A 16,303-nucleotide genomic window follows, 5' to 3' on the forward strand; every position below is an offset into this window, starting at 1 on the left:
GGTCCGTTGGCTCCTCCTTTTCCCTGACACAGAATGGGCAACCATAAATACTTGCCATTGTTTTCCAGAGGATTAAATAAAATAACACAGGTAAACCGTGTAACAGCCTGGGCCCATAGAGAGTAGTTAATTAATAAAGGTTTGGTTTACAAAATAAATGATTTGTAAAAGCGTCTGTTCTAGCCTCAGCCCTGGTGGCTCACTGTGGACTACGCAGAATTTGAACCTCCCACATCTCCCAACTACTTGCCCCAGTTTCTTTGATGACTGATGTGGGAACTCCATTGACATTCTGCTTTTCTTTTCTTGAACAGGTGGGCTCTGCATTGCCCAGTCGGTGAAAATCCCCCAAGAGCGCAAAGACAGGACCATTGACTTTGATAGAATTATCAAACAGCTCCTGGACACCCCCAACTCCAGGGCCGTCGTCATTTTTGCCAACGATGAGGATATAAAGTAAGGATGACTGCGACAGTTCCTTAGGGTGTGCATGGGATCAAGACCCTGGTGGTGAAGGGGAAAAGATAACATCAGAGCAAAGCTCTCTATTGCCACACGGGGAGTTATGATCAACACAGAAGTGGCAGTGTGTTGCTGGTCCTGTACTCTCTTGGATCAGAAAAATGTGTTCAAATACTGGCAAAATGAAACAAAGATTATGACGGGTGCAGGTGGCTCAGACCTGTCATCCTAGCTATTCAAGAGGCTGGCATCCAGATGAGGAAGGTCCAAAGCCGGCCAGGGGAAGAAAATCCCATGAGAGTCCATCTCCAAAATAGCCAGCAAAAAGACAGGCTGGAGGTGTGACTCTGACGGTAGAGCACCAACAAGCCGAGGGGCCTGAGTTCAAATTCCATTGCCAGCTACAAGCAAACACTAGCTCTTTTAAATCTCAGTTTTATTAAAAACCATACCCAGTGATAGTGTGATTTGATCTAAAGAATGCCTCCTAAAAAATGTAAAAGAAAAAAAGTCTCACAATCCTTGCTAATGTCTTAAACTTTTTGTGCTAGAAACAAAAGAGTCACACCTCTGTGTCCTCCAGTGTACTTGTCTTTTCCTTTTCCTCACAGTGATCTCCCCCAGACACAAAGATCCACTCGCAATCTTGACTTTCCTTTCTCCCTAGTGCTTTCGCAAGGCAGCCAAACCACACTGTACTAGCACACTCCTCCGATTCTCACTACCAGTCTGGCCTACCACCTTCCTTCCTTCCTCCCTCTTTCTCTTCCTTTTTCTTCTTCCCTTCTTTCAGGCAGTAGAAGCAAGTGAGCCCAGGGTTTTACCTTTGCTAGGCAGGCACTCTGCCACTTGATCCATACCTTCAGTCTTCATATTTTTGAGACAGAGTCTCACTTTTAGCCCCCAAAAGTCCTGGACTGTGGCTCCTCCTATTTCTGCTTCCTGCTATTGCTGGGATGGATGAAGAACGTGTGTTATCAATACCACATTCATTCTGTTGAGATGGGATCTTATGGACTTTTAGCCTAAGCTACCCTGGAACTTTGATCTTCTGGATCACAGCCTTCCAGTAGCCTGGTTGACAGATCACGCACCGAGCCCACCTATTGTCTGAGACGGCCTCTCCTAAACTTTTTCCCTGGCTGGGATCAAGCCAATCTCTACCTTGTGCTTAGTTAGGTTGACAGACATGAGCCACCAGTGCCCAGCTCAGAATCTTTACCTCTGTTGAATTAGAGTTAATGACATATGATTAAAAAGTTAACAAGTACACCTTGTAACTGTCCTGTTAAAGTGCATGTCTTCCATCCTGTCCACTTGCTGATAAGTTTTCCCCTTCAGGTAGCATGGCCCCTTTATCACTTTCTTGTGTATATTCCCCCCCCCCCCCGGGGACATTCTGTATTTGCTTCTTCTTTCCTATCTTCAAACATGATGAACATTCTTTCATGTGTCCACTCTGTACCTGACTTGGCACTACTCAGTACTTTTACCACAGAGGCCCTGAATGTCTGCACTGATGGGCTACTTTAGCCTTCTGAATGGCCATGCAGATCTCCATTTTAAATATGGACTGTAATTTATCCAACAGCTCCCTTGTCAAATGGCAATAAAATTTGATGATAAGCTTTTATAGTTATGCATACTGCTGTAGTAAAGTTCCATTGCCATAAATATGTATGCACAAATGTAAACATGGACACACATAGTTGTGTCATAAGACATAAATATATATTAACACAACTCACATATATAGTATACAAATATAGTACTGAATATGTTTGTCTTAAAAGAACTTAGAAGACCAATTACAAGAAAGTACCATGACAAAGATGTGTCCATTCTTGAAAATTATGAATGTTGTCTCCCAGAGACATACATATCACGTATGCAGTTTGTCCTTGACCAATATGAAAGAGTTGTGGTTTCAGTTTTTGTCCATCTTGAAATTCAAAGCCATGGGTCACTGAATTTGAAGATGAGAGTCTTTTGTATTTGTTGGACCTGGGACTTGAACTCTGGCCCTGGGCACTGGCCCTGAGCTTCTTTTGCTCAAGGCAAGCATGCTACCACTAGAACCATAGAACCACTTCCAGCTTTTTTGAGTAGATTATTGGAGATAAGAGTCTTAACAGAGTTTCCTGCCCAGGCTGGCTTTGAACCATGATCCTCAAATCTCAGCTTCCTGAGTAGTGAGGATTACAGGCGTGAGCCACTGGTGTTGAGCATCCTTTATTGAGTAAAATCAAAACACCTGGGGTATTGTTTGTTCTTACTCAGATTTTCCTTCTGTGGTTCTCACCAGCCTTCTACTCTTTTGTTTCTCTCTAATCCATGCATTGCACAGAACACACCTGAATCCATTCATCACCCCAGTCTGAAGCTCTGATAGCAGGCACACAGAGACAGTAATACAACATGTGTAATTGTCACTGTATTCTGACACTTAGTCAAGCAATGTCTCTCCTTGCTCAAGTTCCTTCCAGAGACCACTGACTCTTTGTAACTCAGTTCCCCTATCAATGAGATGAAAATCCTCTCCCATTCTCCACAGGAATGTCTGGTCTTGTTCTACCTTCTGAATCTCAGAAGGCCCCAGGGAGGTCTGCTTCAGTCTCCAGCCTGGCAGGTCTGTGTCTTTTCTTCTGTCTACCTAGAATGCTTCTCCTTCCTGACATCTTCATTCCAACGCCACTTCTACTGACTAGTTTGCCAAGGAAGCATTCTCTAAAGAATGTTGCTCTAGGAAATTCATCGTACCAAAGAGACTCCTTAGTTTATGTCCATAGTGTAAATTTATATTATTGTTGGCTTAATCATCTCTATCAGCCTTCTGCGTTACTCTGTAAAGCTTTAGTAGCTATCCTGGTGGTCAGCTTGTAATACATCTTGAATAAATGACATCAGATGAGTGACTTGGTCCAAGGTCTAGTACTTAACAACTTAAATGTAAGCTTTTCTGAGTTTCATCAGTGATTTAAAATTTGGCTCTGCTTCACTATTCTTTCTACTACCTACCTATCTATCTATGGTATCTGGGGCCTTGTTTTTGCTTGGCAAGCATGGTACCACTTAAGCATCAACTCCAGTTCATGTTTGCTTTAATTTATTTGTCAGATAAAGTCTCACTATGGCCTGAGGCCAACCTTGGTATGTGATCCTCCTACATCTACCTACTGTATAGCTGTGATAAGTGTGTGCCATCCTGTTTGGTTTGTTTTTGTGCATGGAGTATTGTGAGGATTTTTTGCTTGAGTTTGCCTATAACCATGGTCATTTAATCTCTGCTTGCCATGGAGCTGGGATTACACGTGTACCCCACCATGCCCTCACCTTATTTTTTAACATTTTACACATGCCCATGTGTCTACCTAAATTGTGTGGTGTATCTTTTAGTAGGTTCAAATTAAATCTCTTGTGAATTTTCCTCATCGTATCTTTTGTCTCTCTATTGAAATGTACCTTCAGTGTCTCTTTTAATTAATTAATTAATTTTAATTATTATTGTAAAGGTGATGTACAGAGAGGTTGCAGTTACATAAGTCAGGTAATGGGTGGGTTTCTTTCTGAACAGTGTCACCTCTTCCCTCGTTTTCACCCAGTTTTTCCTTCCCAACCTGCCTGCCCCACCCCCCAGCTGGATAATTCATTTTCAACATGTGTAGTGAGTATCATGGCTGCGTTTTGATGTCTCTTTTGTGTGTGCTTTTCTCTAGGGAAGTGACCACTCTTGGTATAAATTTGGTTCTTATGAAATGCTGATTCTGGGGTTTTAGAATATTTTCTCTCACTCTATGTTTTAACAGTTTGTGAGATTTTATTGGCTTTTGTGCTCTAGTCTGTTTTCCTGCCGCACCCCATATCAGCAGTAGGCTTCTTTCTTAATCCTCTCATACATCCTTCTCGTGCCTATTTTACACCTTTGCTAAATATGGAATATACTGGTAAGATGTGCTCCCGCATTTATCTTTAAAACGCTGGCAGCGCATGAAAGATATACTTCAGATAGATCTTGTGATTGTAGTCATTTTTACCTGCTGGTGGTGTGCCATCCTAATTCAGGATGAAAATTAAAGTGATCACACTGTTCTTAGGTTGGGGTACCTTGTGAGTGTCAGGGTACAGTGTGCTGTGACTCGTGGAAGGGTAGCAGTAGTGATTTCTGAGCTCCGTGATGAGTCAAGTGTATCTGTGTCTTCCAAAATGAGATCTTCAGAGAGTGAATGTCTGAGGAGTCCCGACAGTCTGCAATGTTAACTGCGTCTCTTCTTTCATAAGATTCATATGGTAGATTGAGAACTTTGAAATTTCCCAGAACATTAACTTCACATACTTTGTGAGACACTAGCAGGAGGAAGATATTAATACCTAGACTTTGATGTTACAGGCTTAATCAGCCATGAGTATTGATCATTTGGATTTTGAAAAAAAAGAAAATATTTACTAACACCATTCTGAGTATAAAAGTAGCGCGCGCGTGTGCGCGCGCGCACACACACACACACACACACACACACCAACTGTATTGGAAAAATAACATACTGTTTTAACATAACGTTACATTTGACATTATCTTTGGTTATCTAGAAAAAATTATGAATTAGAATAACCACGAACAATAATTTTAAACAGTCTAGTATAGATCCAGTATACTAAACACTCTGAAATAACCACTAAGAAAATACTGGTACAATCTCCATATAAGTTTTGTACATGTACAAGTTTAGCCTAATAAAATAAAGATCATATAGAATGGTACATGTAGCCTTTTGCAATTCGTGGTAGAGGTTAATAATATTTTATACCTTACATTTTGTAAATGGTTTAGTTTTATTTAGATGGTGACTAATCCAGAACTTTATGAAAACATGTTAAGATACAAACATATTTTGTGCCACTTATATCCATTTTGTGCTTAAATATTATATATGCATATATGTGTGTGTGTGTGTGTGTGTGTGTGTGTATGTGTGTGTGTGTGTGTGTGTGTGTGTGTGTGTGTAATTATGTTTCCTACTTTTTCCTGGAAATATCCCTTTGGAAATTCTCATTTAAAAAATTTGAACCAGTTAATAGACTTTTTTCTTTAATATTCTTTTATTCTTTCACTTGATTTTTCTGTCTCTGTTCATATCTCTTTCATTCTTGGTTTATTTTCTCATATTCCTGGAGACATTATTTAGCAACTTTTAGAAAGAATAAATTGAGCTGGGTGCCAGTGGCTCATGCCTGCAATCCTAGCTACTCAGGAGGCTGAGATCTGAGGATCACAGTTCAAAGCCAACCCAGGCTTTGGAAAAGCCATGAAACTCTTATCTCCAATAAACCACCAGAAGTGGCACTATGGCTGAAGTGGTAGAGTGCTAGCCTTGAGCTGAAGAGCTGAGGGACAGTGCCCAGGCCCAGAGTTCAAGCCCCATGACCAACAACAACAACAAACAAGTAAATGGAAAGAAAATTTCTTTGTGTACTTAATGCATAAAAGTGTTTTTTTTTTCTAAATCCATTCTTAATTAACAACTAAGTATTAAGGACTGATCTGACATTTACTTTTAAATACATCTTACCTGGCATAACAATGATATACAACAAATACTAGTAGTGACTAATTAGAGAAGTGTGTGTGTGTGTGTGTGTGTGTGTGTGTGTGTGTGTGTGTGTGTGTGTGTGTGTGTGTGTGTGTGTGTGTGTGTGTGTGTGTGTGTGCCAGTATTGAGACTTTGACTTTCCACTCAACTTTATAACTCACAGATAGCACTCTACAACTTGAGCCGTGCATCAGGTTTGGGCTTTTATGGAGTCTCTAAAATATGTCCGTCCAGATTGATTTCAAACTACAATCCTTATATCTCAGTCTCCTGAGCAGCCTGAAGTGTTGGCATAAGCCCTCAGCCCCCAGCAGGTTTAAAGGACCCTTAAAACATGTGTGAAACTCTAACTGGGTACAGGAAAAAAATCTACAAGATTCCCTGGGGACATAGAAATTCTCCCTGGGGTTCTTTATGGGTTGAACATTAGAAATTTTAAGCTAAGAAATCGTTTTCCTTCAGAATTCTGGAGTTATTGCATGTATTATCCTTCATCCATTTTTTTCCCCTTTTTGCTTCTGAGAGATTAATTTTCAAGTTCTCATTTCTCTGCACTATTATTTTTGCTCAAAAAGCTTTTAGAACATCCTTATTACTTCCAAATGACCGTATTTTTTTAATATGCTTTATCTTCTCCCCCTTTTTATATTGGTTACATTTCTAGGTTAAATTTTATAATTCACATGGAGATTTTTTTATAATTATGGAATGTTCTGGCAATTCACATTTGTACAAGGCCCATAAGACCTCTCTGCGGAAGCCTTATCAACTAATGGGGCTTTGGATGAACAGGCCAAGCATCAAGCTGGCCTATGTCAATATCTATGATCTTTTTGGCAGGAGCTTTTCCAGAAAAATCACTCTCTTCCTTAAGCAACATACCCATGGTTCTAGCATTCTATAATCTGCAGTTTAATATTTCCAAGAATGCCTTCCCATTTCAATATTTAATATACTGGCCTGTACCCATTCCTTCCCTCTACCCCATGTTTAGCACACTGTCTCTCATCTACCTTTTGTCCCTTGGGTGTCCACAATATTACTGTGTGTTCCTTACAATTGTCTTCAGAAATTTCCATTCCATTTCCTGCCTAGAGGAGGAAGTACAGTCGGATTTTGCCTTTCATATATAAGCACTTCTCCCATAGTTCACTTTGCACCTCTGCCTGCTATGAGCAAGTCTGGTAGTGTTACCCACCAAAGGAGTTTTAGATCTAAATTTCATGTGTTCTGAAAATGTCATTAGCTTTTATCTGTCTCCTGGCCTTCCAAAATATCATTTCAATAACTTTTCCATTAATAACTAATTTCCCTTTGTTTATTTCATTAACTTTCATCGTCCTTGCTGCTCACAAAATGTGTTTTTCCTCCATAAATAGGTTGAAATTTTTTTCATTTTTATCAGGGAATTCTGTTCATTTTTAATAACTAACTTAAATACTGTGGTTTATCTTGATATATTGCTTTCTAGAAATGATATTTAACAGTGGCTCTGAGTGACAGTACTCATTTCTTCAGCTCCAAGCCAAAATTCATATAACAAAACCAAAAAATGCCTAATATAAAAGCAAATTTGGTATCTTACTCGAATTTCTATTTGTATCCTTTCTAAAGCATGTGAATATCCATCTCAGTTTTACGCCATTTGTCTTTCTTCATTTAATGTCCTATGCCTATCGTGCTCAAGATCCTTTGGCATTATTTTTGTGCAAGTACTAGGGCTTTAACTCAGGGTTTAAGAGCTGTCCTCTAGCTTTTTCTTCTCAAGGCTGAAAGTCTAACACATGAGCCACAGTTTTACATCTGGCTTTTGGGTGGTGCACTGGGGGTAAGAGTGTCATGTACTTTCTGGCCCAGGTTGGCTTTGAACAGCGATCCTCAGATCTCAGTCCTCTGAGTAACTAGGGTTATAATCATGAGCCACCATGGTTCAGCTACGCTGTGACATATCGATTATTAGTTGCATGCTTTCTTGACTTCGACTTAGAATTCTGAGAATGCTCCTGCTCACACCTACCTTCCACCTTACTTACCTTATTGTGCTCCTTTTCCCAGGCAGATCCTCGCAGCAGCCAAAAGAGCCGATCAAGTGGGCCACTTCCTTTGGGTGGGATCAGACAGCTGGGGATCCAAAATAAACCCACTGCACCAGCATGAGGACATCGCCGAGGGCGCCATCACCATCCAGCCCAAGCGAGCAACGGTGGAAGGTACATGGCCTGTCACCAGTGGGATCTGTTCCCAGACTGGCAGCTGTTGGTTGGTGGCTAGAGGGTGTGTCTCTTTGGGGGGGGGTGATGTTTGTAGATAATATCTGCAGAATTGTGGCAAGTTTTAGCCATGAAATTGAAAAAGATGCCAAGCACCTCGTCTGTGCTTTCCATTGACATTCCTGTTTTGTCAAGATCTTTTCTTTCATGATAATATCACAATTAGCCTCTATTCTTCCTTCTTGCTACAAGAGCTTTCCAAGAGAACATTACCATTAATAATAAGTGAAATATTAACACATCCAAGAGTGTGTGTAAGTACTCCACATCTTTGCAGAGATTTTCCCTTTGTGATTTATCCTCTATTTTCTTAGCAGAAAACTACAAGGATCGTTTTTCCCTCTCGTCCCTGGAGTATTCTTCTATACTCGAGAGGCCTCTGATTATAGGCACCCCACTCTTCAGAGAACCCCATATCAGCTAAGATCTCTAGGTCTTTGTTTCCTACTCTTTCTCTTGTTTTTCTAATTTTTCCCCTTTCTTTCATTTTTCCTTCTTTGGTGATTAGAATTTATTCTCTTCTTGCATTTAAAAAGAAGACTTATTACTGAAGTAAGACTCTATGTAAGGGGGGGTGATTAACTTCTCTCCTGACAACAGTCCTCCATCCCTTTCCTGATGAATCATGTCTCTATAGTTTTCCTAAAGCATGCTTTTGCAGGTTAAGTAGAACTCCATCCATTTACTCAAAAGGGATCAAATATTTGCATTTCTTTCTATTCTCTCTCCACTCCAATGTAATTAATTATTCTCCCCAGAAGGTAGAATGATGTGTGTTGGTTTTTATGAAACAAGTCAGGTTTTGGTTCTGCCTACTGCTGGTCCCTCTCTGTGTTATCTAAAAGAGATAAAGATCCCCTGAGTCACTTACGTGTATACCACAAGGCTTTGAATTATTTTCATTCCTTAATACAGAAGATTGCCTATCTTCCAGCACCGACCAGTGTATTTGCAGATGGATTGCAAGGGCAAAAGATAGTATTTTAACTATCTCTACTCCTTTTCACTCAGAAATATGTATCTATTATATTCCTGGCTTTATATTGGGACTCAAGAAAACAAAAGGATAGAGATTAAAATTTTCTCACCCTCCCAACACAGAGTTGTAAGAAGGAACACAGTGGTCATTTCTGTGCAATGGCGATGTGGTGGTTGGAGAGACCACCTGAGGGGAAGCTGATGCATGAAGTAATGACGGAAAGATAATGAGGAGGAAAACCACAAGGAGATGGTGAAAGTGGAACAAAATGACAGACACAGGGTGAGCTGCCAATAATTCATTATGCAGCATTGCCCAACACTCCGCCATGTTGAATTTATTCTACAGTGCCGTCTGTGGCCGTTGCATTCCATCTGAGATGAGGGCAGTAGTCTCTGTTCTTGCTTCCCAGCAGCCCACAGATGCTGCTCTATGACAATGCCTATAGTTAATTTGCCTCAGTGAAAATATGTCTGTAGGTGCCTTTGAACTCTGGCACTTGGTTCTTTGCCTATGGTTTGCAGATCCTCAAACAACTTGTTTAGGTGGTTGTATGTCAGAATGAGTGAGGCATTGCCAGCTACACCAGGACCTGGCATAAAATATGGCTGAAAAGTAAGCCAAAGTTATATTGAGGAGAGTCTTGAAAGCCGTAAGATGAGTTTGTGTTTTCTTCTGCATTTGTTAAGAAGCAACCGAGAATGTTATATGAAGTGGGCCCAGGAATGGAGACCTGGAGGACTCCATATCAGGCTGAATGGTGACAGTTGGTATTTGGAAAGACAGAACATTGCAATGTCTGTTGTAGTCCTCTCATCTTAAGCTTGAGATACTATGTGGACATGGTGCCGGTATTCTATGTTTACTTAATCCTAGGACCATGGGATTGTAGGAAATCACTCATTTTCTCTAGGGCTTTAAAAATACTCAAGAGAAAAATGCTACCGTCAGGTATATATAAGGACACACAACTTTACAGAGCCACAGTAAGAACAGTCTAAAAAGGAAAAATGGAAATAGGTATGGAAAAGATGAAATAAAGAAGTGTTATTAGAAAAGCAATGGTCGAATGTAACAGAACAGTAAACGTTTGTGCAGAATTTTCTGCTCCTACTCAGAGAAGAGTGGAGAGGTCCTTTCCGAGAAAGGGCCATAGCTTTTCTCTAGCCAAATGGCCATTGTGGGTGATTACAAAGAGGATCCAGCATCTTCCTTTTCCCTATCAGGTGGAACATTGCCCATGCAGCTCTATGAAGTTACAGTGCTGTGTCCCAGAAAGTGAAGTAAGAACTGTATTTGGTCATGCTGAGGCTTCTGATCAAAACTATGACATCTAAAAAAAAAAATTAAACAAACTACAAATGGAATATCTTCTGTCAAGGCAAGCAGGTTTTCTTATCTTGCCTAGAGTTTGTGTTTGTTTTATGTTTGCTGGTTTTTGTTGTTTTCTTGTTTGTGTTATTTGTTTTTTGTTGCTGTTGTTGTTTGTTGGCTCTGTCATTTCTTTTTCATGATGGACAAGTGTTCCCATTAGATTATTCCGGACTAGAAGCATTCTGCAGTATTCAGAATATACACTTGTGTCTTTGCCTGAGCTAAACACCCAGATATAAGAAGTAAAAACCTAATTCATCATCTACATTTTCACTCTGTACATGTTTTGCCAACAACTGGATTATTGGCTCACCTAACATAACAAATTGTTTGAGGCCAAAGTGCTCACAGGTGCAAAGCTTCTGTGAAAAGTAATCTTTTTAATCTCCTTGTATGGCTTTTATAACTGCTCTTATTCTGAACTTATAGGGGAATAAAAGAGCTCTTGGTGTTTCCTAGCTACAAATGTCGCTCCTCCTTATTTCAGTACAATGGTGATAGGATTCCAGGCAGGAAAGAATCAGCTGTGGTCTTACTGGCTGTCCAACATTTGGGGGGGGGGGGGCAGATCTAGGGCAAGTCTCCAGAACTTGGCAATTCTTCCGTCTCCCTGGCCAAAACACTTCTGTAATTTTTAGTTTCTCTGTGTTTTGTGATGAGCCAAGGAATCCCTGGCATTTTCCTCACTTATGTATTGGCCCATTAACTGAGATGCTGCATAAAATCCTGGGCAGCGCCTGGCTCTTCAGAGAAGAACATATCCAAATTGCTTTCAACTCTTCGCCTCCAAAATGTCCTGTATCTAACAGAGTAGGCTGCCCTGGACATCATCCTCTTAGCCAACAAGGGTCATGGACCAGCATCTCCTCATCTTTGCCATTGTCATTAGCAACAGGAGCTAAATGTCATGGAGAGTGAATTTTCACATCACTCTCCTGGCCCTCACGGTGGCTGATGACTTTGCAGTGGGTCTCAGGAATGCTGGATCATGTGAAGAAATAGCCAAAACATAAAAATAAAATAAGGTCTAGACCCCACGTAAAAGGATTTTCTGGTTTGATTCAAGATGGAATGAATTCTTTGTTTTCCATACACCAGACATTTCAAAGCTGAAAAGGTCTGAGCTACAATAGTTCTGATTCCAAATTAGCTTTGCCCTTCTTCACCCTTTCTTGCCTACCTGAAGGGTTGTACAGACGTCCCAGAGTTGTGCTTGCTGTCAGAAGAGAACACCAAGAATGAAAAGCTGGCTTGAACCCCAGTGCTACTCCTATGCAAAGCACACGTCTTTGAGACCAAACCCCCAGTGACTAAGGGAACAAGGAGCCACCATCTGCTCATGGAAGTGTGGTATAGCAACAGTTTTCCTACGCAAGCAACAGGGGCCGTTAAACAGGATCTCATTCCTGTGACCAATGAAGATGGACTGTTTGTCCACCTTCTCAAATTCAACTTGTTTGAGAATGGAGCCTAATTTTGGAAGAAAAACTCCATAAAAGCAAAACAAAAGCCAGACCCAGTAAAAAGAGTTTTAGTTGTCAAATTAAAAAACAACAACAACAACAAAAATAGGTGTAGCTTCCTCCCAGGCCTCTAGACTCATATGTGAGTTTATAAGCTGTGTATATTCTACATACAAAAATAGGTCTCAGTTTGTCTGGGCTCAGCCATGCTGTGGTAATGGTCCAAATGTACAAAATGAGCAAACAGGCTTTTCCTCACTCTGGTAAAGTCTAATGTGGCTCTTTGTGACTTTTCAGGAGATCGGACAAAGACTCCAATAACTGTTCAATCTGGGTAATACTGTCCAAATCCTGGTTGGAGTAGGTTTCATAGAGGATGAGGGGGTCTTGATCATAGTTTATGTTTCACCCCACCAACCACCTCCAAAGTTCATGAGCTCAAGACTTTTATGAATGAGTGCTGAAGCCCCCTGGATCTTTTGAGTGTCTTCAGAGACTTTCCTATTCTCTGAAAGTGACAAGATGGTAATAAATAAATAAATAAAGGCTACAGAAGAAAGTAATTCCTTCCAGAATAAGCTGATTTTTACCTATGAAGTCATGTCAAAACATACTGATAGAACAAAAGATTAAGAACTTCCTGTAGTAGATACTTTGCTTTCTTCACATCATAAGTTCTCTCATATATAGAAAATGAGCAGTTAGGATTTGTAATTGCTATTTACAGCTCTAGTCTTCTCTGATTATCTGTTGACCAGGGAGAGATATGTTATTGTGTGTCCTGTGTGTCCTGGGTTGATGAAAAATCTTCTACTAAGAAGAGTTGAGGAAATATGGAAAGAAAGGACCGCAGATGATCGTGAATTTCCAGGGACATGAATAAAATACATGAAATTAAGAAAGGGGATTTGAGAATTCAAGCCAAGGGATGGATGAAAACACAATGATATTAGTCAGCGAGAAGTTGCAGTAGAAAGAAAGAGAGCCCAGGAAGGGGAAATTGAACATGTGAATCTCTATAAATTGACCAAGAGCAGGGAAAGTCACAAACACCTGAAACGTTATCACTAGAATACTCTACCACCTGTTGCCAAAACAAAGTGTTCTGAGATCTATCCACTACCTGCTTTCCTTCTTGTTTAGAACCATGTTTATTCACTCTCTTACCACAAGGACAAGGAAACTGTTCATTTCTCTTTACCATTTAAGAGAGTATTGACTTTTGCCTAGAAGAAGGCAGTTAATAACAAAATGGTGAGACAAAGGACAAAGGGTGAACCAATGCAACAGTGATACTCACAAGACACTATGTTGAAAATGAAATTTACAACTTCCGGAAGGGGGGAAGTCGGGGCAGGGAGGGAAAATGGGAGAAAAAGGAGAGGTGGGAAACAATGTTTGACAAGAAATGTACTCATTGCCTTACTTATGTAACTGTAACCCCTCTGTACAACACCTTTACAGTAAAATTAAAATAAACATTATTGAAAGGTAATGAAAGATGACTAAAACAACAAAAAAAGAAGGCAGTTAAATAAAGACTGAAACTAAGTTTTCTCTCTTTCTTTCTTGAAGCAATATCCAATCTCAGGAGCCTACAAACTCTCCCATGAGTAGCAAAGCACTACACTTAGTCTAGTAAATAGGTGTGAATAGTTGGGTTGACTATGAATAATATGGCATAAATGCTTGAGAACCGTTAAATCCAAGACTGAATATGATATGAAAGAAAGCAGTAGGGAGAATTTAAAGGTCCATTAAGTTGAGGCAAATAGTGGCTGGAAGAAAAGTGACCTATAAAAACTAGGCAGTTAAAGGGGCTTTGTTCTCTGCTCATTTGGAAAAGGGAGGGGGAAATATCCTTCTCAGGAAGAGATGTGTGCTATAGGTTAATTGAAATTTTCAGATGGAAATGACCTTCCTATAACTCTTAATTAGAAACTAATGTTAATCAATTGTATAAGGGAATTCTATACCCATAGTTTCTAAGGACTGTGTCTACTGTACTGTTTGTAATTTGACTTAGAAAATTACTTTCCTAGCCAGGTGCTGGTGGCTCATGCCTGTAACCCTAGCTACTCAGGAGGCTGAGATCTCAGGATCAAAGTTCAAAGCCTTTTATCTCCAATTAACCACCAGTAGCGCTGTGGCTCAAGTGGTAGAGCACTAGCCTTGAGCTGAAGAGCTGAGGGACAGCATGTAGGCCCAGAGTTCAAGCCCCATGACAGATCAAAAAAAAAAAAAAAAAAGAAGAAAAAAAAAATAAAGAAAAGAAAATTCCTTTCCTTTCCTCTTAATGCAGCAACTTTTTTTTGGGGGGGGGGTCAGTTATGGGGCTTGAACTCTAGGCCTGAGCACTGTCCACTTAAGGCTAGTGCTGTGCCACTTGAGCCACAGCACCACGTCTGGTTTTCAGGTGGTTAATCGGAGATAAGAGTCTCACGGACTTTCCTACCCAGGCTGGCTTTGGACTTTCCTACCCAGGCTGGCTTTGAATGGCGATCCTCAGATCTCAGCCTCCTGAGTAGCTAGGATTACAGGCGTGAGCCACGGGTACCTGGCCTTAATGCAGCAACTTTTAAAACAATTATTAGTAAAAGATCTGATTACTGGTTTTTTTGTGTGTCTATGTTTGTCCTGGGGTTTGAATTCTATCCCTGAGCTTTTGTGCTCAAGGTTAACACTCTTTCTTGGAAGTTAACTAGCGATAAGCATCTCAGACTTTCCTGCCCAGACTGGTTTCAAACCATGATCCTCAGATCTCAGCCTCCTTGATAGCTTGGATTTCAGGCATGATCCACTAGCACCTAGCTAATTATCACTATTACTATCCTTTGAGTCTGCACTTCAAAACAGAAGGTTAGTTTTCCTTACTGAATTTTAAGTTGGGGCATAAGATAGAAAAGGGCTCCCAAACTCTCATAGGTTGGTGCCTTCATTCAACATATCTTTACAAAATAAGTTGAGAATGCCTTGTAATTCTACCTTAGAAGTAAAGAAATAAGATGCTGCCCTATATTAAAGAATCTAAAGTCAAACAAAGTATATGAAGATATCACAATGTTAGAGATGAGTCAGGATAAGCCTTAGGCTGTCTGGATACTAGTAGGTACAGGTTTTCACTGATAAAAAGAAGCATTGCTGAAATTGAGCTTTGAAGAAGAAATATCAGCTGACGTAGGAAAGAGGAAAAATGGAGGGGCTTATTTGGGTGGGAACAGAACTTTTGAAGGATGGAATGTACCATAAACACTCTCTCTCTCTTCCCTGTCAGCTGGCAGAGGGTAAGACAACTAGATGAGTAACAGAAAGACAAGAAATGCATTGTACAGATACTGTGTCTGTATTTCCTGAGAGTCTGAAGGGAAAGGGAACGATCCATAGCCTGTTGTGTATTGGGTCTAGACTGAGATAGCAATCTAGAACTAAATGGATTATTCTTACATGCGTAATCGACTCTAGAATTTGTCTTAAGAGAATCAAAATCTGTACCATATAGCACATGACTTGAAATTGGAATGAATTTCAGTTAGGACTAGCTTGGCCGAGGCTTCTAGTAAATTCTTACACAAAAGCTAACTAATTCCTTAAATTACCATGACTAAAGCCATACTAATTTTATTCAGTTTTTTCACTACTTACAATTTATATTCTGATTTAAAGGCCATGATTTTTCAAGCTTATTACCTTTGGTTATTGTGAGATTTTTTTCTAGAAGTGTGATTTGCATAGACCAAGATATGCACATTTTAAATGCACTACTCAGTGACTTCTTATATATGTATATATGAAGGTAATTACCAAAAATATGTCATCTCTTTTTTAACTCAGCTTATCACTGGGCTGAAAAACTCAATTTATATTCATAATAATGAGGATTTCTTATATCTACTTTCTTCTAATAAACTATCGGAGAGTTTTTTGGACCATCCTTTCAAATATCTGCTTTATTTATTCCATATACTTACTATTTACTGGAATGGAGTTTTTAATTTTTTTTTTTTTTGGTTATGAGGCTTGAACTCTGGGCTTGGGCGCTATCCCTCAGCTCTTCAGCTCAAGGCAAGCACTCTACCACTTGAGCCACAGCACCATTTCTGGTTTTCTGAGTGGTTTATTGGAGATAAGGGTCTCACGGAGTTTCCTGCCTGGGCTGGCTTTGAACCT

General features: G+C 40.0%; 1 protein-coding gene across 1 annotated transcript in view; it reads left to right on the plus strand.

The window, feature by feature from the left end:
* Positions 1–314: 314 nt before the first annotated feature.
* The window catches only part of LOC138840877 (metabotropic glutamate receptor 7-like), a gene marked incomplete at its 5' end in the record, with an annotated part of 307,199 nt that continues 291,210 nt past the window's right edge, over positions 315–16,303 (plus strand). The window contains 2 exons of the mRNA XM_070041270.1: positions 315–456; positions 8,106–8,260. Of these exons, the coding sequence (XP_069897371.1) occupies positions 315–456; positions 8,106–8,260 (297 nt within the window). The remainder of the gene's footprint in view (positions 457–8,105; positions 8,261–16,303) is intronic.

The sequence above is a fragment of the Dipodomys merriami genome, unplaced genomic scaffold (assembly GCF_024711535.1).
Source record: "Dipodomys merriami isolate MVZ:Mamm:240054 unplaced genomic scaffold, mDipMer1.0.p SCAF_305, whole genome shotgun sequence".
NCBI classification, from domain to species: domain Eukaryota; kingdom Metazoa; phylum Chordata; class Mammalia; order Rodentia; family Heteromyidae; genus Dipodomys; species Dipodomys merriami.